This window comes from Lemur catta, chromosome 3 (genome assembly GCF_020740605.2).
Source record: "Lemur catta isolate mLemCat1 chromosome 3, mLemCat1.pri, whole genome shotgun sequence".
In the NCBI taxonomy this organism is placed as follows: domain Eukaryota; kingdom Metazoa; phylum Chordata; class Mammalia; order Primates; family Lemuridae; genus Lemur; species Lemur catta.
In genome coordinates, this window is record NC_059130.1 from 9,552,092 (window position 1) to 9,577,537 (window position 25,446).

The 25,446-nt window shown below is 35.4% G+C and overlaps 1 protein-coding gene across 1 annotated transcript in view; it reads right to left on the reverse strand.

The window, feature by feature from the left end:
- The window catches only part of VAV3 (vav guanine nucleotide exchange factor 3), a 357,886-nt gene that overhangs the window by 26,244 nt on the left and 306,196 nt on the right, over positions 1-25,446 (reverse strand). Inside the window, exons 21-24 of the mRNA XM_045546671.1 lie at positions 15,542-15,607; positions 9,540-9,574; positions 2,605-2,721; positions 1,954-2,041 (exon numbers count right to left, since the gene is read on the reverse strand). Of these exons, the coding sequence (XP_045402627.1) occupies positions 1,954-2,041; positions 2,605-2,721; positions 9,540-9,574; positions 15,542-15,607 (306 nt within the window). The remainder of the gene's footprint in view (positions 1-1,953; positions 2,042-2,604; positions 2,722-9,539; positions 9,575-15,541; positions 15,608-25,446) is intronic.

Sequence of the window (25,446 nt, forward strand, 5' to 3'; positions counted from 1 at the left end):
CAGTGGCATTTCTGAGATTCTATACATACCCTATAAGAGTAGCTTATTTTAGCCCTATGACAAGGAATTCTAAAATAATTCCTTTTCCAGAACATCACTGCAAAAACTTTTACTGCTCTCTGGTGCAAATTTATGTGAATTCTGGGTCTCTATGGCTTTTACTATAATCACAGCTTTACACGCAGATAGGAACTCAAGGATCTATGTCTACTAATCGAGGTCACTGTGGTATTTCTGGCTTTTCACATCTAACCTTAGCTGCTGAAGAACTTCCTTGAGCTGAACCCAGGTGACACAAAGCTAAATTGACTGGCCCTTTTGCAGTGACTATTCCTCTCATCCTCTTTGCTTGTCTTCTCTGATGGGAGTTCCCCTTGCTACTTTCAAAGTCTGCAAGGCTGGTAGGCATCTTTGGCCCTGCAGCGTTTTTTGAAGTCCCATATTAACTATAACACTACGGAGCAGCCTCATTACCATCCAAGGAGGTGCTGCAGGTGAAAGCTCAAGCTGGTGTGTCTTGCAGAGATGTGGAGAGTCCCTGTGCGTGCTTTAATAATGTTTCAGCTGCATCTGCAACTCATTATTTGCGCATCCACTTGCCACCTCTCTCCTAGGTTTTCATTTTATGAAGAACCTCCTCTGGTCCAATTCTCTCTGTGCACAGCCTGCTTGTTTCAACAGAATGTAAGTCACATCCAGCAGGGAGGATGCCTAGATCTTGGTTACCAATTTGACATTGTTTGCATTTCCAGGACATGACCCTGCTGCCCATCCTTAGCTTTTGAATTGGGAATGTGGCATTTATGTCCAGAGAGGTTTTCTTATTTTTCTTTCAACTCGAGATGCTTCGATTTCTTTAAAACACTGATCCCTGTCCTGAAGCAGTTGTAAATTTTGAGATAAGGCATTCAGGCTGCCCTATTTAGTAAGGCTTTCTTATGTGTAATTTTAACTTTATTATTAACATCTGCAAAGTGCTTTGAGATGTTTTCTGGAAGGATGCAGTGTGTATCATTTGAATGATGGTTCAATCGATGAGTGGTCCTTCCCAATGTTACTCAAAGTACTTAGCAGCTACAAATGCATCTTATGTCCTATATCCAAATTCTTCATTATCTCAAGAAACTACCAAATGCGAGAAACAGACGTGAGTTGCACATATGATGGCACATGTGCATCGTTCACATGACATATACACGATACTCTTAAGTGCCAATGGGGTTATTAAGTTGTAATTTTTTTAAAAATTGTGGAAATTTTTAATCAAATAATCCTTTGTCATTTGAAGCAATTTGACAACAATATACTATTTCTACTTAAATGTAAAATTCCTATGAAATATTAACTGTTGTGTGGCAAAAATGTTACCTTGTCACTACTTAATTGTCTAAGGTAATGAATGAGAGCCATAGCACAGATTGTTTACGATAGGAGAAAATACGAAAATCTTTGACTTTATATTGTATTTTATATGAAATGAACCTAGATGTCAGAGGTATTTTACTAATTATAATGTTTCGTGTTATAATTAGAAATACTTTTCTCTGTCTCAATGAGGAGACACAGGCAATGGAAGGAAGAGGAAAGAAAGACATTAAAAATTTGCTGCGTGTCATTCAAACACAAGCCAAAACTCACATAAATAATTGGAAATTGATTATATTTATATTTGACTCTGTCATTACTCTAAGTGTCTTAAATAGCATAGACACTGAAGTATAATCTAACACTTGCAAACTTAGTTTACAATGAAAAATATGATTTGAGCAATATAAAACTTAATTATAGCTCTTAACATTATAATTTTCCAGATTCTGCTGCAAAGTTATAGTATTATTCTCTTTAAATAACTTTTCAGTGAGCAAAATTTCCAAGAAACTACAGAATTACACTGACCTTTCTAACAAGAGAAAAATAGAGATCACAGATTGAAAAGAAATAATCAATGCTTACCATTAAACTTTTAAATTTTCTATTTTCTGCAATGTGAAAAAAGCCATCTCTTGTTAAAATCTTGATGTGCTTTGCTTCATTATTGTACCTGTGGGCAATGAATAACTTATGAATATAAATGTGTTTTTAATCAGTAGAAATCAATAATTACCAGAGGGCATGCCCCAATAACATTATAGGAATTAATTCTGAAGAGAAAATATATACTTATGCCAATACACTGGTGGCAGCTAATTAACAAAATATATTTACTAGATTGGTTGACGATACAACCAATATTTGAAGTGAGAAGGGGGGTTGGATTTAATTAATCATTATGCTCAATTCATTTTGTAAGTTCAGTTTGAGAATGTAGAAAAACAAAATAAAATCTAGTAATTTATACTCTTAGAACTTACTAGAAATATACATACATCAAATCACCAAAATACAATATTATGAAAGAAATCTAATATGCCAATTAGCAGCCTATAACACTTATTACTGTTTTTCTAACAGATATTTTCAAGTATTCATGAACTGTCTGGATAGATGCATTATTTCTGCTGCAATTAGAACCTGGGTTTTCAACTTTAGTGTTATACATGTCAGATGGTCTATGCAATTATGAAATAGGAAATCTATTTCTGTAAAAGTACTTGTCCTACTTACTTAATGCTAATTGCATATTCTCCTGACTCTTTGGTCCTGTGCCTCACAAGGTAAGTACTATTTACCCTATTAATAAGTTCAGTCTCTGCCTGCAATCTTTCCATTGCTCCAGCATACCTGTAAGAAACAATGACACAGAAAATTTGGATAATACACCTGGAAGAAAACAGAGGCTAAATATAAGTATCTATCAAGATTTTAATTTAGTAGCAGATCTGAGTTGTTTTTACTTCTATACTAATTACCTTGCTTAAGAAAAATAATTCAGGAAAAAAATCCTTTAATGTCCAAATACAAATGCTCTACAAAGCTAACAACAACCAAGTGAACAGTGCCTAATACACAGTAAACACTCAGTAAATATTTATCAAAGAAATAAATGGGATAAAGAAGAATCAGCAGGTATTGGCTGAGACAGTTGTGGGGAATTTAGGGACAAGAGGGTAAAAGACTTGCAGGAAGGGACTGTCCTTCACAGGACGGACAGACAGATACATACACACACACACACACACACACACACACACACACACACACACACACACTTTCCTTTTTCTATGTACACTATGAAATGGAATATCCTTTAAGCATCTTTTTAAAGAAAATTCTAGTAACAATTGAAATTATTTTTAAATAATTATTTTTGTATATAAGATTATTTCTTATAGTCCACAATTTTGATAACCAGTTTTCTTAAGAAATTAGTAATAGTGAGACTGGGCACAGTGGCTCATGCCTGTAATCCTAGCACTTTGGGAGGCTGAGGTGGGAGGATCGCTTGAGGCCAGGAGTTCAAGACCAGCCTCAGCAAGAGCAAGACCCCATCTCTACAAAAAATAAAAGAATTAGCTGGGCATGGTAGCACACCTATAGTCCCAGCTACTCGGGAGGCTGAGGCAGAAGGATTGCTTAAGCCCAGGAGTTTGAGGTTGCTGTGAGCTAATGATGACGCCACTGTACTCTAGCCTGGGCAACAGACTGAGACTCTACCTCAAAAAAGAAAAAAAGAAGAAATTATTGAGTAAACTTTATTTTTAAAAGGTAGATATTTTTCAAAACCAGAATTTTCAATTCTTCCTAGACTATGGTGGCCTAAACATACCAAAGTGCCATAATAATAAAAATAACTACAATAATAAAAGGCCCAAACTCAATGTTAAAATACTCTTCAATGACGCCTCACATCAAATATAGGTATAACACCTGCTGGCAAAATATACTAGGGATTTGGGGCACTAGAACTTAAAGGAAAAATTCTATGTTTAGATTGGCTCTCTTTCAAAGCTATTCAAGAATTAATATTCCAGAAAATTCTCTGATTCACATATAGACTCACATAACTCAGTATAAATATCCACCTCTAGGCTGGATGTGATGGTTCATGCCTGTAATCCTAGCACTCCAGGAGGCCAAGGCAGAATTACTTGAGGTCAGGAGTTCGAAACTAGCCTGAGCAAGAACAAGACCCTGTCTCTACAAAAAATAGAAAAATCAGCCGGGCATGGTGGTATGTGCCTGTAGTCCCAGCTACTCAGGAGGCTGGGGGAGGAAGATTGCTTGAGCCCAGGAGTTTGAGGTTGCAGTGAGCTATGACGAAGATGCCACTGCACTCCAGGCTAGGTGACAGAGTGAGATCTTGTCTCAAAAAAACAAACAAACAAAAACAAAGCCACCTATAGTCTAAATTAAATATTTATTTAAAATGCACACAGTAGACATTCAATAAAATCTTATTGAGTGAAAGCACATTAGGTTTCCATCAAGTATAAAGGAGGAGTTTGGATGTTTTATGTAGATGGTACCTTGGGTTAAAAGAAAAGTTATAGCAACTCATAAACCATTAGGACCTAGGATGATCTGACTCATGCCTACCTCTCTTCAACCTTGTCTCTTATAACCCCCTTCATCACGCCAGTCTCCAGCCTTCTTTCAAGTCCAGGAACTCATCAAGCTCCTTTTCAGTCTAGAGTCTTCTCACAGACTGTACTGTTGTCTGGAAACACTCACCCGCTATCAACACACAATTACTTCTCATCATTCAGGTTTAGACAGGAGTCTTGTCTCACCATCTCATGTAAAGAATGTTATCCTGCACCTCACATTACCCACTCCATTACACTATCCTTATTTTCATGGCGCTCATCACAATTAGTATGTAGTGCATGCATTTTTATCAAAGTAATACATGAACACAGTTTAAAAAGTTAACTTGTACTATAATGATAATGAAAAAGTGGCAGTACTCCATCATATCAGCATTCTACTCCAAGTTCCCTTTCAAATATTTTACCTAATTTTTTCTTCTTTTTACTTTGTACATTTCTAAATAACATGATTATACTACAATTTCTTGTCAATTTTAGACATAAGGAAGTAAAACCATTTTTCCCCTACTACCTATGCTTAGTCCTTCATAGAGCTGCTACTCACTCTTCTTTCTGTGACCACTGTAAACCCAAGCCATCGTCTGGCCCAAACTTAGCACAATCAAAGAATATCTGACCTCCAAAATATAATTGCTTACATGTATTAGGTTGCTGAAGTTCTTTGTCTCTATCACAAATTCTTTCCAAATTCTTTCCAAATTATCCAAATAAACCACCCGATAATACATTTCTCAATACCACTGCTATGGTTTGAATGTCCCCTCCAAAATTCGTCCTGAAATTTAACTGCCATCTTAACAGTATTGGGAGGTGAGATCTTTAAGAGGTAATTAGGTCACAGGGGCCATACCCTCATGAATGGTTAATGCCTTTATTGCAGGGGTGGTTAGTTATCTAGAGAGTGGGTATCTGATATGAAGGATGAGTTAGGTTCTCTTCCTTTCTCTGCCTCTTGAGCACACTTCCTCCCAGTGCTATGATATAGCAAGAAGGCCCTCACAAGATGCAACCCCTTGATCTTGGACTTCCCCACCTTTAAAACAATGGGTCAAATAAATCTCTTTTCTTTATAAATTACACCGTCTGCGGTATTCTGTTACATAGTTGAGCATCCCTAATGCGAATATCTGAAATCCCTCCAAATTTGAGACTTTTTGAGTACTGACATGACTCTGCAAGTGGAAAATGCAGGTTACAGTCAAAATGCAGTAAAAACTTTGTTTCACGCACAAAACTAAAAATATTGTATAAAATTACCTTCAGGTTATATGTGTTAGGTGTATATGAAACATAAATGAATTTTGTGTTTAGACTTGGCTCCCATCCCCATGATACCTCTTTATGTATATGCAAATACTCCAAAATCCAAGAAACCTGAAATGCAATACAGTTCTGGTCCCAAGCATTTCAAACAAGGGATACTCAATCTGTAGCAGCAGAAAATGGACTAAGACAACCACGTAATCTATCTGTTAATTTTTCTATGGAGGCTTTTCTTCTGAGCCCTCCACTCTCTTGGTATATTGATACTGCTTGCTCTCTAAGCCTGCTGAGTTACTGTAGTCCTGGGACTTCTCTTTGCTCCCCTTTCTTAAATTCTGCATTTCCCTCTTCTAGGTTTACTAGTTCATCCTTTCAGCTTCTTATAAATGGATACAGGGGATATGATACTCTGAAGGCCCACATCTATGAAAATATTTTATCTTACCTACACTTAATTCGTAGTTCAGCTAGGTAAAGAGTTCTAGGTGAGAAATTATTTTGCCTCTCAAATATTAAAGCATTGCTCCACTATTTTCTAAATTCTATTCAATGCCATTTCTGAGCCTTTGTACGTAACCTGATTTTTTTCTCTCTAGAAACGTTCAGATTCTTTCTGTATTCTCCATACTGAAAACTTTCATGATAATGTGCTTTCTTGTCTTGCCCTGGGCTTTCAGTATCATCTTCAATTTGGAGCCACAAGTCCTTCAGTCCTGAGGAATTTTTGTACTATTTCTTGATAATTGCTGCCCTCAGTTTTTTCTTTCTGGAGTTCTTACTAGTACAACACTGTACTTCCTAGGTCAATAATCTAGTTTCCATATCTTTTCTCCCATATTACCTTTCTCTTTGACTTTTTAGAAGATTTATTCAACTTTATTTTCCAACTTTTCTATAATATTTAATTTATAAGAGATCTTATTCTGATTGCTCATTTTGTAAAATATCCAGCTCACTTCCATTGGTGTGATATCTTCTCTTAAGGAGTAAACAAAAGGGTCTTTTTAAAAAAATTCTTCTGCCCACTCTAATGTCTATTTTCTTCAAGTTTCTTTTTCCTGTTTACTATATTTGTTCTGTAGTTCAAGGCCTTTCTCAAACGTATGGTTACTCCTTGTTGTCTATTCATATTTAGGAGGGAGGCACCCAAGAACCGACTGGAAGCTATGTGTGTGTGTAGGTACCAGGGGTAGGCCCGTTGGGTAGGAGCCTGATCATTTGGCAAGAACCTGATAATTGGGCACACAGAATGTTAGGATTTTAGATTTTTCACTCTGTATCCATTCAGTGTCTTTAGACAAAAACCTTTCCAGTTCCCATCTGGATGCAAGGAGAGGGCAGTATGTGTGAGACCCACGGTCACAGTGCTGACATTCGCTACACAAATGTACTGGGGATCAGCATCATTCTGTAAATAGACTTCTCTTAATTTAACTCTTCTTTTCTCAGTATGGCATCTCCCTAATCTCGGTTAGGCCTGGTCTTTCCACGTCCAGGCCCTAGATGATTCAGTTTTTCCACATAATATACCTTCTAACACCAGAGTCTCCTGCCGGTGTAGGAAAGAAAACACTGATTACCAGGCAGGAAGGGCAGGGACCCTGGCATCTACCTCCTGTTCTACATACAGATTTCCAGAGAGTTCCCCAGTTTTCAGCCTTATACCTCCTATCCTTGCCTTCTGACACCCATTAACATAGATTATTAAAGATAATAATCTTGATTTTCTATTTTATTTCATGGCCTATATAAAAGACAAAATTTACCTTGTGGGAACAACTTCCTTTTAAATGTGGAAATAATGAATAGATAATATAGTTGGTGATATTCAACTTCTCAGTGACTTGAGGACTACCATGCCATCATTCAGTGTAATTGTCTCTAAACCGTGTAGTATTCCTGAAATTGAAGATTCCATTTGCTGGTGTAGTTGATCATTTTGTTCCCTAGCAGAAGACATTTCACATGAAACTGCCTGCTTAGTTTGAATAAACTATCCAAGGAAAAGAAAGTAATTTTAAAATTCTACTATAAAAGATCTTGATTTCTTCTTATCTTCAAAGCTTTTCCTTAGTCTGACCATCTTGATTTTTTTATCATTAAGAATATTATTGTTCTAACTGGTCCCCTTTTCAGTAGAATTTTCTATATTGGAAGGGTGCATTTTAAAACAAAGGGTGCAAAAGCTACCCTCATATACCCTGAACGGTTCTCAGGTACCTGATCAGTTTATTTCATAAAATCCATGTAGTGTGTGGCACTAGCATTTATCTCTAAAATCATTACCCTTGTAACTATAATGCCCAGTTACATGAAAATGGTAATAAAAGTAAAGAGAAGGAACCTAATCATTACACTTTCATGATGATTGCCGGTTCTTGATGTTTTTCGTTTGACTGTCATTGCTATTATCTCTAATCTCCAAATTTAATTCCTGTCAGGATATGATTTAAAAGTCCACAGAAACTAATAAGACCTTGAATTTGTTTTATATCAGGTACAAATGAAGCAAAGATTCCCAGTTCTATCACAGACCTGCTACAATTTCCTCAGCGAGCTCACTGCTGAGGCCCAGGGAGGGACATCAGAAGGGTGCAGGTGGCATGAGAGCCTGCTAGGGGCCCGCAGGGGTCTCTGAGGAGGAGGAGGAGAGCCCATACCTTGGCGACAGATTCCTGCACATTGAAAAGCAACCCGGCATGTCCCATGCTTTGGTCATAGAATGCAAAACAATCAGAATATTTTTTAAAAAAATTAGACCATTCAGGTGGTATCTACACTTGCAAAATGAACTAGCATATTCTCAGGATATTTCATTATATGCATATCCTGTTATTTGTATGTATATACTTTAATATCAAGGAAATGAAAATAGCCAGTCATTTTAAGAGAAGTCAAACACAAAATTCAGAGAAACAAACATACGTGAGTAATGTGCCCATGTTTTGTATTTTGGGGGGCTGTATAGCAATGCACACGTGGCATAACTTAGAATTCTGGTTCTACCACTCACTAGTTGCATGGCCTTAATCTTTGTTTCTTCACCCATAAGAATAACAATAATAACAATAATCTTCCTTATATAAATATTAAAAAAAATGAAATAAAATGTATAAAGTACTAAGCACATAGTAAATACTCAGTAAATATTACTTATTATGATATGGTAACCATAACTATTCCAGATCATGAATATATTTTTTACAGTTGAAGATAGCTAGAAAATAATAATCACTAATGACTTCACTTCCTTGGTTTTGTTAATGATAATGCCCGCCTCCAAGTGGAAAGTACACTCCATCCAGACCCAAAACTTAGATATGGATGTATCTTGCTGCTCCCAAATTACACATTGTGAATTATATTTTTAGAAGCTACTACTGTCCTTTATGAGCTAATTTTTAGTTTCAGACAATGAAATAACATGTATTTTTTCCTATCAGCTTCATGAAATCTACCTTTCTAAAATACAAGAAATATAAGATGCATATGCCTATGTCCCATTCATTTTTGTGACTGTTATAAACTTTGAATTTAAGGTCAAGGGCCCTCGTACACACACACACACACACATACACACACACACATACACACACACCCCTCTCTGATAAGGATATGGAAAGGTCAGCAATATGTCAATTCATTACGGTGTTTTGTTACATCTGAAAACACCTTTAGCCAAGACAAATGGAAATGGAATGTGGTTTACTAACCCCACGTTTAAAGCATCCTGGAGCTAAGGGTATGGTATTTCAACTTAGCTACATAAACATTTTTAATACTTACCAGGGTTGGCAAGAATAATCTACTGGTTTGGGCACCTAGAATATAAAAAGGCAAAAATAGATTAAGTTTACTTAAGGGAAGCTTTTAGAAATCAATCACTAATTCAGTTCAGCTGACTCAGCTCTATAAAACCCTAAGTAGCACAGTCCTGGAACTATCCATTGGCAATTTTATACTGAGTGAATCATAGTATATGTCAGATAAGTAAAAAATAATTCATTTCACTTTAATTCATTCTTTCATTCATTTTACTGCCACTGTAACTCTAAGGAGAGAGAGAGAGAGCAGGAAAATATGAACTAGAAGATTTTAATATTTATTATCAAGGCAATTTAATGCTATCATAGAAAATTAAAATGAAAATGTTATTACGAAAACCAAATACTACTTTGCTTTCCCAAGACCATGCAAAATAAACAATATACATGGATGTATACTCTTATTTTGTAACATTAAGTTCTAAATTCTGATTTTGAAATCTATCAACTAGAAACCTTTTATTCAGGAAAAAGTCATGGGAAATATTCATTTTCCCTTTTCTCATACAGAGCTTGGCACGTGAAAAAAATATTTCATTTTCTATTCAAATAAAGAAAGAAAATTCCTAGTGGCTGATAGCCAACTAAAAAATGAACAAAGCCAAGGGAGGTGTACTAATGTTCAAAAAATAACAAATAAAATACATATTATAGACAGGCGGACAAAGTTTATAAATTCCTGAAAAAAAGACTGGGAGTACATATAGTCTGTCTTGTGCTTAGAAAATTTTCATGAATCATCCCAGTCTTTGATATATGCATTTAATGATATTCCTGGGACTTTTATAATAGGTGACTTAAAATACTATTACCCTTATCTGTAACAGTAAATCTATAGTATTTCAAAGACCTGGTCAATGTGAGTATGTCTCTACCTATGCCAGTTTTCATAATGGACTGTTACCATTTTGCCCTTCCAGGTTACGAGTTATAGACAGGTTGAGTATCCCTTATCTGAAATGCTTGGGACCAGAACTGTTTCAGATTTCAGATTTTTTTTTTAGATTTTGGAATATGTGCGGTAAGTTCAGCATCCCTAATCCAAAAATCTAAAATGTAAAATGCTCCAGTGAGCATTTCCTCTGAGCATCATGTCAGCGCTCAAAAAGTTTTGGATTTTATAGCATTTTGGATTTTGAATTTTAGGATTAGGGATACTCAAACTGTATCAAAAATTATCTTTCTTAGTCAGAACTTTCCTTTGATTATTAACATTTAAATATTTTTATCCTATGGATCACATTTTTAATATCATCACTTTGTAAAATCCTGATACACAGCAATTAATATTAAAGGTAAATTATACCCATTCTAAACTTGCAAATATTTCCTTAACATCATTTTGTTTTCACAAATAGAAATTTGATCTTTGACACTCTCCCTTTTGATAATAAGATACATGGCTTCTGAAATCTGATGGCAAAAATAGTTCCTCTTTCCCTCTTCTTCTCTGTATTCTTTAAAAGACCATTGTATGTTTATTCCTACACCAATCTTTCTCCCCACAGAGAACAAAAAAAAAAAAAAAATAGGAAGGAGGAGGATAACTAACTTCAACATATTCTAGCTGTGGACTCCCTTGGCTGACAAAAGTCTAGAGATTCAAAAAATAAGAATAAAAAAAGAAGAGTGACATAAAATTCTAAAGCAGAACAGATAACTGGCTATTGCATCCTGATATGTCCTACTGGTGCTTTTTCTCTTCTCAGTGGTTATATTCTGGCACGTGAAGATCAAGGGCTACCTTCTCGGCTATGATCCCCATAACTAGGATGGGGTCCTATCCTTTCCCACCTGTCATGGGCCCTCTCCACTTCTCTTCATATTTTGGGAAGATGCTTCATATTTAAGACTATAGATGATTTCCTTCTGGGTACTGTTTCATCTTTGAGAACATTGTTGCTATTTTTTCTTAATGCCATTTTCTGCCTTTTCCATAGTCAGTTTACATTGTTAAATTTCTGCTATAAATATATAATTCTAAAAAATATTTTGTTGGGAATATTGAATGCATACAAGATGATGTATATGTATACATATATACATGCATTATATATATGCTACTTCAGGAAGTACATCTTATAAAGTTAGATGGGACACTTCAAAGTGAACTTTCTCTGTGTTTATTTGGCTAGAAATGTCATTATTTCATCCTTATTTAGGAGAGATAAATTTCTAAGTTGACTAATTTTCTCTCAAACATATTATTGTTTCAGATATTGTAGTTTAACATTCTAGAATTTCCATTTGGTTCTTTTTTATAGTTCTTATTTCTCTACCAAGGTTTCCTGTCCATTCATTATGTACATATTTTTGTGTGTGTCCTTAGCACAGTTCTAATCATTGCTTTTAGAATTCTTCCCTGCTAATTCATCATTTGGGACATTTCAGGACTGATCTCCTATCATTCTCTTTTCTAATGAGTATGGTTCACAATTTCCTGTTTCTTTGCACAATGAGTAAAATTTTAATTGTATTTTGGACAATTTGAATGCTATGCCATAGAAGCTCTGGATTCTGTTATGTTCCTGCAAAGGGTGTGGCTTTTCTTAAAGCAGGCAGTTAACTTGGTTGACCTCCAACTGTGTATCTTGTGTTAAGAGGCAGCTGAATTCTTTTAGCCTAAGCTGATGTGCTTGGAGTCTGTACTACTCAGTTGGAGACTTGGGTAGAGTTTATACACAGAATTTGAGGTTTGTCCTCTCTGGCTCTTTCCTCTCTAAGATTTCCTACCTCCCTTTTCAGCTGTTGTGGTTGCTTTAAACTCTATATTCTGCTCCTTCAAGCCATAAATACTATAAGGTTTCTACCTGAATTTTAGCCACCCCACAAGGTACAATCTAGTGCTTGCCCTCAAGCTAGCCATAAAACCAGGAAACTCCCTAATATCATTCCCTTTTTCCAAGTGTCAGTTCTTCTCTTAGCCAGTGCCTTCAGATAATTGTTCCTATTTTGTTTTGTTGTGGTGTTTTGTCCACAGCTTATAGTTGTCACCTATAATCCTCTGGGAGAATTGGTCCAATAGGAGCTACTTGGCAATTACTAGAAGTGAAGTGGAAACTCTGTTGCTTTCATTACTGCTGTTGTTAGCTATGAGTCTAATAATCAACCTTTTATTGGCAATCTGTTTTTTCTCTTAGGTTAGAGTTTTAATTTTGTCTTTAATGCCCTGAAGTTTTATTAAAATGCACCGAGGCACTGATTAATTTTAATATACTTTTCTGGACTCTGAAGATTAGTTTTATCATAGATTCTGGAAAGTTCTTAGTCATTATGTGACTATTGCTTCCACAATTACTTCTATTCTCTTCTTCTATTAGATGTATTTCAATCTCATCACTCAATTTTCTGTTACATTTTCCATTTCTTAATCTCTCTGAACTGTTCTGAGAAATTTCTTCAGCTTTTTCTTGCAATTTTCTATACAGTGGTGTCTGATATGCCATGTAATGGGTCCACAAAGGCTTTCATTTCAATTACTATGCCTGAATCTTTTTGAAATATGCCCAGACAATTGGATAGTGTCTTGTTCTCCTTTCAGTTTTTATCCCCCTTTTTAATTCCTTCAATCAAATATAAAATTTTGAATTTAGTATCTAATAATTCTAATATCTGCTGTCTTTGTGGGCCTAATTCTATATTTTATTATTTCTACTAACCTTAACTCAAAGTGGTTTGTTTCATCATGAATTTAATGATTCCAAATTGTGAATGTATGTCCCCTGGCACTTCATCTGCAAAAATCTTTTGAGGACTATGTGTAAATAGGCTCCAATCCAGGGAGGATTTGTATTTTCATTGGGGGAACAATCAATGTGGAATCATTTTAAACTATATTTCTAGCTAAGATTGAGTCATAGAGCGAGTATAAATTCTAGCCCTACATCTGGGTGGTTTGGGATTTAAGGTTAGAAATTCCCAAGGGAGAATGCTTTCTTTTCTTTCTACCCACCCCAGATCCAATACCAAGGTAGGCATATCTTCTGTGGGATGGATTTTTTTCCCTAATTCACCACTGAGGGCTCCTGGGATCACAGAGGTACACCCAAGTTTGCATTGTGCTGTAGCTCCAGGCTTGGTCTCCAGTCACCATATTCAGAAGTGAAATTATCTCATTTATGCACCTCCTGTGTTTTCCTCAGTTCTAGGTTCCTACCTGAATACCTCAGAATTTTTGAGGAGACAGGCACAGGATATACAGGAGAATAATTTTTAAGCTCAGAAGGGAATATTTAGCACGGCTCACAGACCTCTGATGAACAATATATCCCAGGGTGAAAAGTGATACCATTTTCCAAACTCCTTCAACCTATCCCCTCCTTCTACTCACCCTTCACTTAACTTGTCCTATAATTAACAAATAAACCTATAATTTCATTAAGCAGTAAAATTTTAATAGCTATTTATTAACTTTAAGCTATAACAACAAGCATATTTAGCTGGAAATCTATCCATAATTATGCATTACTCTATAATTTTTTAATCATCTTAAAATTTCTGAACATATTTCTCCTTCTAGCCACTTATTCGGTCACCAAATATCATTCAATATGCTTCTATAAGCTGATTTAATTCGTATCTGTCATTCTTAATTGTCTATATACAGCTAAGGACTTTCATTTGCTTTTTCACTCCTTTGTCCATTCATTCAACAGTAATTTATTAAACACCTGCTTTGTGCCAGACTATCCCAAAATGAAAGCTCAAATGCTCATTTTATGTTGTATTCAAGAGGCTGTAAATGGAAAACAGTCCTTGGTATATGAAATGCTTAATATTCGTGATTTGAAGGCTTGAGGTTCACAAACATCTTAATGTTAGAATGTTCAATCTCTTGCCACCTGCTTACGTATAAGCATGACTGCTTTACAGATAGAAAGCCTGAATCCCATTCATAAAATGACAAATGAGCCAACAAATCATTTTTGCTTATCTAATAAAGGTGGTATCAGATTTCAACAATTTCTCCAGATAACATAATCTAATATTTAAAAATGTGACATTAGATCACAGGAACAATAGAAAAGCAAATGTTTTTTAAATTTTCTTTGCTTTTGAAAATAACTAAGCTTGAATAAGTAGAGTAAGTAAGCTATCTTACAGACTACGTTCTGAAATCAAGGATGGCAGACATTCATATTTATAACATTAAAAAGAATATCCAGTTTGGAAATTCAGGAACTATTGAAATATAGCAAGCAGGATAGATTAAGCAGGGTTTTTTTTTTCCTTCATGCAATCATCTCCATCACATTAGTAAAGCAATTTCATTTTCTTTGGAGTCAATAACTTAAAAAGTTTTGGGGAAAAAGTCACCCTAAATATCAAATTATGATGCTAAAATCATGTCACCTTAGGCAAATTTATCAATATCATAATGCACCAGAGAGTACCTTTTATGTTATATTCGCTCATAATATTACTTGAATAAACGTCCATTTATTCTCCTTTTATCTGTTTGATATTTTCAGAAAATTGTATTATGACATTAATAAACAGTAATGATACACTAAAGCAAAGAAAATGTATTTAGAGATTCTATTAAAGAATTTGTGGACTTTTCAATTTCTAGCATGCTTTCAAAGACACCAGTTGAAGTATAATATTACCCTGTAACCCAAGTGACTGGCAGCAGATTAGACCATACCATTCTCACCTCAGTGGGAAAAAGGAAACTTGTATAATGCATCTAATCTGTAGTCTTGTTTTATTTCTTCTAAAAATTTATAGAAAACTTAATTTTGTAAATTCTACTAAGTTAAATTTGCCTCTTGCGTTTATTTCCTTAACATTTAAAAATATTTTCTGACAACGGAATCCTAATAGTATTAGAAAGAATATGATCCCTCCAGAAAATATTAATCAAATTAATGAGTGACCTGGCCAGTATCCTTCATAGCTTCTTATACAATTAATCACAGTATCAAAAACAAAACAAGAAAGAAATAAAATACTAGCACTTACGCATGGGGAAGGCTTGACAGCATCACTTGGAAAAAATCCAACCTCTCCAGATGCTAAATTCCTACCCTGAGAAAAGAAAAATATCAATGTTGAGAACAAATATACTGCAAATGAAAATCCCATAATGCTGCATATATGGTGCTGTTACTTAGTATCTTCAGAATCACTTTTGTGTTGTAACCAGTCCTGAGCATCAACTTCCTATGGCTCAGGAAAGGAAACAAAAGCAGAGACAGTTTTCTTAATTGTTAAACTTTACATGTGGTTTCAGGTCATGGTTATAATTCAAGTTTATTTTTCAATCTACCCTTTAATTTTGTTAGCTTTACATCTCTCAATCCTATGTAGAGATAATAGCATATTCTATCTTTCAATTTTATATTCATTAGTATAAGTAGATCATATTGGTTTTGTGCAAGCACATAATTAGGAATTCAATTTAAATGAATACTATTGGCCTGTCTAACAGAAAATATGAGAAAATTTCTCTAACAAGACAAGAGATATTTCAAGATATGGAAATAGAAAACAGCATGATATAAATTTCAGATTATTTTCAGATTTAGGAGAAAATAAGATACTGATTAAGAGAGGAAGACAGTTAAGATATTGGAGAATAGGATTATAATTCAAGATGGCATTGTAAATGAGAGAAGAAGGAAGAAACTAACAGAATAACAGCAAAAACTAAACACAAAAAGGACAAAAAAAATACTTAAGAATTTGTTCTTGGAGACTCTTGGTCAAACTCCTCTTTAAAAACTTCTCATGATACTAACCATATAACCATATAAATGTTCCTCCTTTTCCAGAAAGACAAACTATGGCAAACACAGCGCAACAATCAGAACATGTAATCACAAAGTTCTTCTGAGATTATTTCTATTTGTCAAGAGATTAGGCATATTTTTATTTGCTATTTAACAACTGCTTGCTTCTCAGTACCTCAGAAATTTATAGCATTGATTGAATGCTATGTGCACCACTATTTTTGACCAAGATGAATAACAAAAAATGATCAGAAAACATCTTCTTCTTAGACGGATAAGGAGGAGGAAGAGGAGAAAAAAGGGAATGGGGAAGGAGGATGAAAAATAGAGGGGGAAGTGGAGTAAAGGGTTAAGGGTCATAGGTGATGAAGCAGGGTAAAGGAGAAGAGGAAAAGGGGTTTTAGGACAGAGGGAAATCAAGTAAATAACCAAGCAATGAGGAGTTACTGATTTTGGCGAGGCTCTAAAACTGCACTGCACTTGCATATCAGTGAAGAAGTATATGGACAAGTGGAATATCTATTCATTTACTCAGCAAATACAGTATCTAATATTAATTTGGTTAGACATTGAGGAAAGTATAAAAATTCATAAAACAGTTCCTGTTTTCCCCTATATTTTGCAAGCAAAGATACATATATATTTAATACATATATGTGTGTGTGTGTGTATATACATATATATAAATATATAAGGTAGAAAGGGCTAAATACCATTAGAGAAGTACAGAGGAAAAACTATGGAAATTAAAAGAATAGATTAACTATTGCAGGTTTGCCTGAAAGTGACATGGAAGAGGCGGCACATGAATGCCAAACATGTAGAGTTTAAATAAATGGAGGTGGAAATGGAAGAGAACATTCTAGAGACAAAATGCAATATAAGAAAGGCACAGGGGCAAGAAATTACAGGATATGCACAGGGAATGCAAATAATTCCCTTTATATGGGGTGTAACAATGGCTAATACTTACTGAACCCTTACTGTATGCCAGACACTGTTCTGAGTGTTTCCTTCAATGCTTACAAAGATCCTTTATGGTAGGTCTAATTACTATCCTCAGTTTATAGATGAGGAAATTAAAACATGGAGAAGATAAATGATTTGCCCATGGTCACAGAGCAAACAAGTGCCAGAGCCAGAAGTTAAACTCAGAAGTTCTAACCCCACCTCTCTATACACGCATAAGACTCATCAAGAAGAACAGTGGAAAATAAAACTAAAAGGAATAAGGAACTAGTTTGACAATATCTGAATTTTATCATTGGTGATGATACTTCACTAATGGAGTTGTATGTTTTAGAAGAATTAAACCGACATCAATGTGGAAGATGGCTTATTGATGGGCATGACTTTTGGAGGTGAGAGTCTCATTAGGGAATTGGTACCATGATAAGGAAAGGGACTGGAGGAGGTGAAACAGATTCCAGATATATAACGGTTAACAGAATGTTGAACACATAATCAGCACTTAATAAATGTTTCTAATTGAGGTATCTCTGAATCTGATATTTCCATGTTAATGAGTACCTTGACCCTAAATTCCTCTTCATTAAAAAGAATAAATTATGGTAATGCACTGCATAACAACATTTTGGTCAATGTTTTGGTCCCATAAGATTATAATACCATATTTTTACTGTACCTTGCCTATGTTTAGATATGTTTAGATACACAAATACTTAATACTGTGTTACAACTGCCTAAAGTATTCAGTTCAATAACATGCCCTGCAGGTTTATAGCCTGGGAGCAATAGACCACACCAAATAGTCTGGGTATATAGCAGGCCATACCAGCTAAGTTTGTGTAACTACACTCTATGATGTTTGCATAATGATGCATTTCTCAGAACATATCCCCGTCATTAAGTGACCTATAAATGTACATTGCACTTCTTTTTTTATACAGACAAGCACTGAAAAGCATTAAGCTGCCTGTTTCTATAAGAAAGTATCCACATAGTGACATTCTTTGACCTGTCCCTGACATTTTATGTAAGAACTGCATCAGGGAATGCAATGTCACAAAACAGAAGGGAAACAAATACACAAAGAACGAAAGAGGAGAAAGTATAATGAATTTTATAATTTATGAAGGTGTACGGACTGGCATAGACTTTTTTCTTTCTTCGTTTGTAGTATTCTGGTAGTGAGGTGAGAAAGAACAAAATGGTTTTCAATATGATGACCATGTGTACTGGTTTACCAAGTGTTCCACACAAAAGGCATAAATGGAAACTAAAATCGTCCTAGACAGTACAGGAAAGGGACATGGTTGAATAAGAAATGCCCTAAAACTGGGTGAACACATAATTTTCCATCTAAAGCAGGATATTTTGAGAGCAAAGGAGTAGGAATTAATAACTATGCTAGGACAAAAGGTGTCAATTCAAATTGTTCTGGGCAAAGCAGTACACATGGTCATCATATTGAAAACCATTTTGTTCTTTCCCACCTCACTACCAGCATACTATCGGAGGTCTTTCAGGTGGGAAAAAAATTTCACTAAGCAAGCTGCCAAGGTCATTCTGAATTGCTTTATCCTCACTGAAATGCCCTAGCAGTGTAGGTCACATTTCCTTAATGGTCACAGGCATTCCTTAGGTGACAAAGAGGTGAGAGATAATTTAACCAACCTTAACGGATGAATAAAGTTACAATTCCTCACTAATTCCTATGAGACGTCAGTTTTAGCTACAGGACATAATACCTGCTGTATTCAATACTTTCCACTTCTGAAGGAAATAGCCATCCTACAACATTTGGAGGATTCAAAACAAAGTTGTGTGTAGGAGGGGTGTCTTTGGTTCCTTGGTGGATGTGTGTGGGCTGCAGGTTGGTAATTCATTAATACTAACGGGTGGAGCAGCTGTCAATCCCCTGCACAGAGACAGGACTACAGACTATAACTGGGAAATAAGCCATCTTCAAAGCCCATGATTTAGTGTACTTTATGTGATAATCTATCTGACATTTTTACTAACCTTGATGAGAGACTTGCAACTGAATTTCCTTCTTCTTTACATTCCTGTGTGGGCATTTTATTCTGGGTCAGATAATCAGCCTGTCATCCTTTATATGCCTATTACAAATGCCAGAGATAGGGAATCATATTTTAGTTATCCTCCTGTCTGATATTTGTTCTGTGAGTCCCTTCACATCTTCAAGGTCAACTTGAAAACGTTTCTCTTTCCTACTTATGTGTCATCTGATATACCATAGAGTACTACTTTTATATGCATTTATTCTGCAGGGCATCTCTGTGTTATGTGATGGGACTTTTGTAAATCTAACAGTACAGGTTGGGTCATTGTTATGAAAATACTTTATTTGGAAAGTACCTGAGAAAATAGGTTCTATGTTGTATATGTTGAGAAAAGATGCACCTTTTTAATATTCATTAAATAAATTAGGGCAGACACAAAGCAAAATAATATTAACTTATAATTCATAAAATAATAATGCATTTTTTCCTGAGAAGCAAATTGCTTCCTGTACAAAATGTATCAAACCTAAAATGACTGACAACTTTCTCTGAAGTTCCTGAACATCACAAATATAAATGCATACTCAGGCACTTATTTATTTCTAACTGACCTTAGCTTTTAACTATTCCTCATTTTTCTTCAGTAAGAATCCACAGCGAATCATAATGAATTAAAACTACTTTAGATTTGCTGGTCGAAATGATATTCACAATCTACCTGTACAGAGAAAAACATTAATGTACGCCAGGATGCCAGAGCTAAAACCTCATTTTTAAACCCAGAGACAAGGATGGCTTAAAATGACAGAGGATATCCTCCAAAAATCTTAATCATAAATTGCTTGGCTCCTAACTTCATAAAAAGGAGAAAGAATTGCTTTAAGAAAAATACAGTGTCTCTTCCCTGTGGCTCATTTATCCCCTTAATACTACCTGGATTGGAGCTTTAATGCACTCCTGGAATAGCACTGAACGATTTGAAACAGATGTGGAAAGCTGAATGTAAAAGGGACAGATTAATGGTCACTTATGAAAGATTGGAAATTCTCCCAAGTTACAATGCCCTAAACACTCTCAACGTATGCACGATGGTGCTATAGAGATTACTAAGCAATTTATCACACACAGGTAATGGCCAGAACAACTGTCACCCTGCCCCGTCACTTTCCCACTGTCAGTCAGAATACACAGTTTGGAGTATGTGGGGTAAGATGTACAGCATGGCCACGAGTTATAAGAATATAGGTAAATATACTGTAGATACAAATTAGTTTATTGATTGGATGGGTGGATGGGTTGATGGATGAATGATGGATGGTTGGAAAGAAAGATAGATAAAAGCAAGCACTATTTTCAGAATTATTCTGATAAGGTTTGTGAGGACATGCAAGGAAACAAAAGGACCAGAAACAGGGGGATGATCAGGAAAAGACCCAGTCTGAAACTGGCCATTGTAAGGAGTGATTTGTAGTCATGGCTGCAGCCATATTGTAACCACCATCTTCAGTTAGGTATATGTCAGGGCTGGTACTTGGAAAACAGAGAAAGTCAGTATCACAGGGATGTGGCATTAGAAGAGCTCATGCTATTCCTAGCTCTGCTATAAAAAGTTGTGCAACCTTAGGCAAGTCTCAATGGTAAAACAAGGAGGATGACAAGATCTGCCACACATGTCTCACCAGGTTGTTACAAGGATCGAAGAATTAACATGTGTGAAAGCACCATGCAAATGATAAATGTTCATTTTCTATTTTATGCACAATATGGCTTTTCGATTATTCACAATTCATTTCTAAATTTTTTCTTTCGTTGGCTCATTCATGTGTTATTAAAATAGAAATGCCTACTCCTGTGTATAAACCCACTCTCCTTACATCTAGGTAAACTTGCTAAGCCACAAAGAACATAGATTCTCATAACACTTTCACCTGAACAGTTAATATCATATTCCAGATAGTCCATTTCTTTTACTCAAACGCTTTCTTGCAAGTACACATATTCTTTCGTTGTTAATTACCCCCTATATTATGAGTAAGATATACATTTTCCTGCCAGTGAACACCTTGAAAACTTGTCAAACATAATTGTGTATGGTTATACTGAATGGTCACTACAATGAGTTCCAAATTATTCATACACACAAAACATCAAAACCATAAGACATGCACTTTTGTTATTTCTTAGTCAAAGGGGGATAAGATCTTTAACTTTTGTCCAGTGTATAACTTTTGTCCAATATAAAAGCTCATGAGATTTTTTTCAAAAGACTGTAAGAAATTTTCATATTTCTGGTATAGTTCACTTGTAGTTAAGTGGCTATCATAGGCTTATAATTCTGAATAACTCCTAAAAACTTGCACCATGGTCTAGGATCTCTGAAATTAAATTTATCCTCAATTTGTATGGGTTTATATATAATTACATCAAGTCATCAAAATATATGACAAAGCCCTTGATTATATTTGATAATTTTTCCAATTCACACAAAATTGTTTGTGTTTACTGTCTCTGAAATTTTGCCAGATGGAAGTGTCAAAAACCCTTTAAAAATTGAAAGTTGTGAAATGTACACTGAGAAGAAAACCCCACTAAAATCCATATGCTGTAATTCTACACTTATTAGATGTGAGATGAATATAACAGTGGAATGAGACTTTACAGAATATTTTTCTTGTTATTAAAAAATGTATTTGGTGAGATCCCTGTATTTCTCCAGCAAGCAAGGAAACCTCCAATAAGAGGTGTCTTAAGGCTTTTTCTCCCAAGTTTCACTGGATGAGATGTTGTACATGATACAATCCTAAGTCATAACCTCTTGACTGTGTTTCTTCTGGTGAAGTAAACAAGAGTATTATTACCTTTTATGACAGAAAAAAAGTTCAGCAAGCAAAAACCAATCTGCATGTAGGTAAACCAAATCCTAAGTGGTTACTCAATACAAAATCTGGCAAGAAGAACAAGGTTCTACCACATCTTGGAAAAAGTCCTACTTGGGGAGAAGCCACCCCCCCCAAAATCCAGGCTTAATAAAGGTCCAAAGAATTTATTTTTCTAATACTGGCAGACAACAAATGAATGTTTTTCTATCATTGCTGATTTTAATCATAAGTAATCACAGAGGAATGATACACATTAAATGCTCATGTCAGCATCAGACATTCTTAAAGAATGTCACTTTTCTACCAAGAACAGAATTAGTGCTTTAAGGAAAAGCTTATTGACTTCTTAATATGTACAAGTCACTGTGCTAAGTACTAAGGCACTAAAAATGAATACATACGGCTACTGTCTTCAAGCTCTCTTTCAGATAATGCCATTTCCTTAACTAGCTTTGGTTTTATTTTCCTATGTTTTTGTGGAATTTTAGATTAGAAAAAGCATATGAGGTAATAATTTGATATGATTAGGGAGTCAAGAGCCTGGGGTTCTAATCCTGGCCTTCTGATCTTAGTAAGTCAATTAACCTTTCTTTAATATCCTCATCTGTGAAACAAAAGTGTGTGACTCAAGGATTTCCAAGGTCTTTGCTATGATCAAAGTTCTCTGATTATATGAGCACCTTTCCCAAGTCCCTACAGTACTCCACTCAATTATGGTTGGCCAAAAAAATACTTGATCCACAAATTCTTAATTAGGGATAGTTTGTGTCAGTAATTTAACCTGATGGCATTTATTTACAGAAGATAAGGACATTTCAGTTGCTTAATGACTTTCATTTTAACTCAGCGTGAAGACATCTGTTTTCCAAAGTATATAGGGTCTACTTGTTAGGAATCACATTCATTCATTTATTCTTCAGGAATTCAGATTATCCTGAATAATTAAAATTCAACATATGCTATTATTTGATAAATTATTTTGCCCAAAGTCTTAAGGGCATGTGCACGTGCACACAATATTGAAACCACCTGTGGTAGCAAATCAATAGTCATGTCAGGTGTAACTCCAGATAGATGGCCCTCTGAAAGTATTCCAAGATAGACACAAACTTCTAATAACTTCTAGAACGTAGCTTATATGGTAATAAAACAATGGAGGAGAAAGGACCACAACAGAATTTCTCAGAACTTTCCTCCTATAAAATGTTAATCTTTTACCCTCCAGAAAAAAAAAGAGATAATACTTCAGTGTCTGAACTTCTAATAGAAGGCAATGTCCTCATCTAAGTACATTATAACCTATACTTTTCCCTCTACCAAATATTGGAAAAATACAAGAAAGATTAATCAAAAATGCCCATCTTGAGAGTTAACAACTTAGGACCTCACCCTCTTTGTCAGGAGGTTTGCCAGTTCCCATAATACAGTCGGTACACTTGGAAACATTCCTGCAAACTCAGTTTATGATCTATTCAATCAAAGCCAGTTGACAGTCACCCAGGGAAAATGTTTCTTACAGGCCTTTACCAATGTCTATTATCTTCTATAATCATCTCTCCCAAGGCCTCCTTTGTTCTACTATAGTCATGCTCTGCCTTTTTCTCCTTTCCTGTAATTAGGGACCCTGATTTAACTCAATATTTAGAGGGAAACACCTGCCAAAATAAAGGTGTCATGATTACAGGACATACTAAACCTCTACACTTTTCACATAGCTTTTCATCCCTACATCCCCGATTTCAATTCTGCCCTGGCTTCTCCTGATTTTACACAAGGGATGGGCCAATAACATCAGTGGTGAGAGGCAATTTAGAAGAAAAGCCAAGAGGAACTGCGGAACACCTGGAAACTAAGCTGCAACACTGCTTAAAAAAAGGTGTCACTGCCATGATAAAAACTGAGTTTTGGACTTCATGAAGAAATGCCTGTGGTGTGGGAATCTGAATTGGGAAAAACACTTACCAGTTCCCAGGGATGTTTACTCTCTGGTTTATAACCCAAAGCAATGAGTCTTTTGGTGTCAGGAATCAGTCTTCTCAACAAAGGAGATTTGATTCTTCTTTAATGTTCTTATTCGCCTCTCACTATGATACAGGCTGACACTTGAGTTTTAGATCAGGAAGGAAAAGCACATAGCTTTAGAGAACTCTATTGGAGCTAATATTCTTGTGTGGTCTAGAAAGGATTAGAAGTCTCCTTTTAATGTAGGACAAAGGAAAAGAATCTTTTGAAGGGACTGACTCCTAAAGTTGTAGGGAGAGGTGCTGGGAGGAAAGATCTGCTCACTCCACTCTGCTGCAGCCCCCTTCTTCAGCATTTCCGGGTCGGGTCACCTGTCATCGTACAGATCACCTAAGTTCTCACCCACATTCCCCAGGCAAAGTTTGTTTTCTGTAAGCCCTTATTTCTCCATTTCCCTCCCCCTCCCCTTCACTCTCCATGGGGAATCCTGGGTCTTCCTCATCCAAACCTGCTCTGAGAAGAGAGCTCATGATTTTTTTCCATGATGTTTATTTAAATCAATCATTCCCTTCAGAATTTATCATTTGCACTTTTATGTCTAATTGTGAATTACAACATTTAATCTCTGATTAAAGAAGCTTCAAGAATTGGGTACAGGAATTGGAGGGCAGAATTGTCTTCTATGAGACAATTCACTGGGACTCTCCACATTAAATATGTAGAAGATGAAACTTAAAAAAACAGATAATCATTTTCACACTTCTGGAAAATGAATCATATCTTTCAAAATCGTTAATCATTACATAGAAGTACATGTTTTCTCTTTTTCAATCTTCTTTCAAGTTTACTTCCTGTGATTCTCACATGTCTGTGAGTCATTTAAGAATTAAAATTCCTATTTTATAGATGAGGAATTTGAGGACACAACATTAAATGGTTTTAAGACTATTCTGAGACAACAAAGACAAATTTAAATCTGATAAGATGAATATTTTAATGGTCTTTCAAACATCAACTCAAACATTGATTTAATAAACAATGAATTTGAAAACTTAAAAACAACCATTATAAAAATTGCATCCCTGAATATTCTAGACCTATGGACTGAATGTCTATTTTATTCTAGGCACTGCAAAGAAAGAGATGAAAGTCATACTTCTTACCTTTCTGAAGTGCTCTAACCAGGCAGGAAGAGGATGAACAGACTCTTACAATACTATATGATGGGTGCTATGATAGAAGCCTTTTTGGTTCAGAAAAGACCCCAGAGAAGGTGACCCCAGTATTGTGCCTTGATTGTAAAGAAG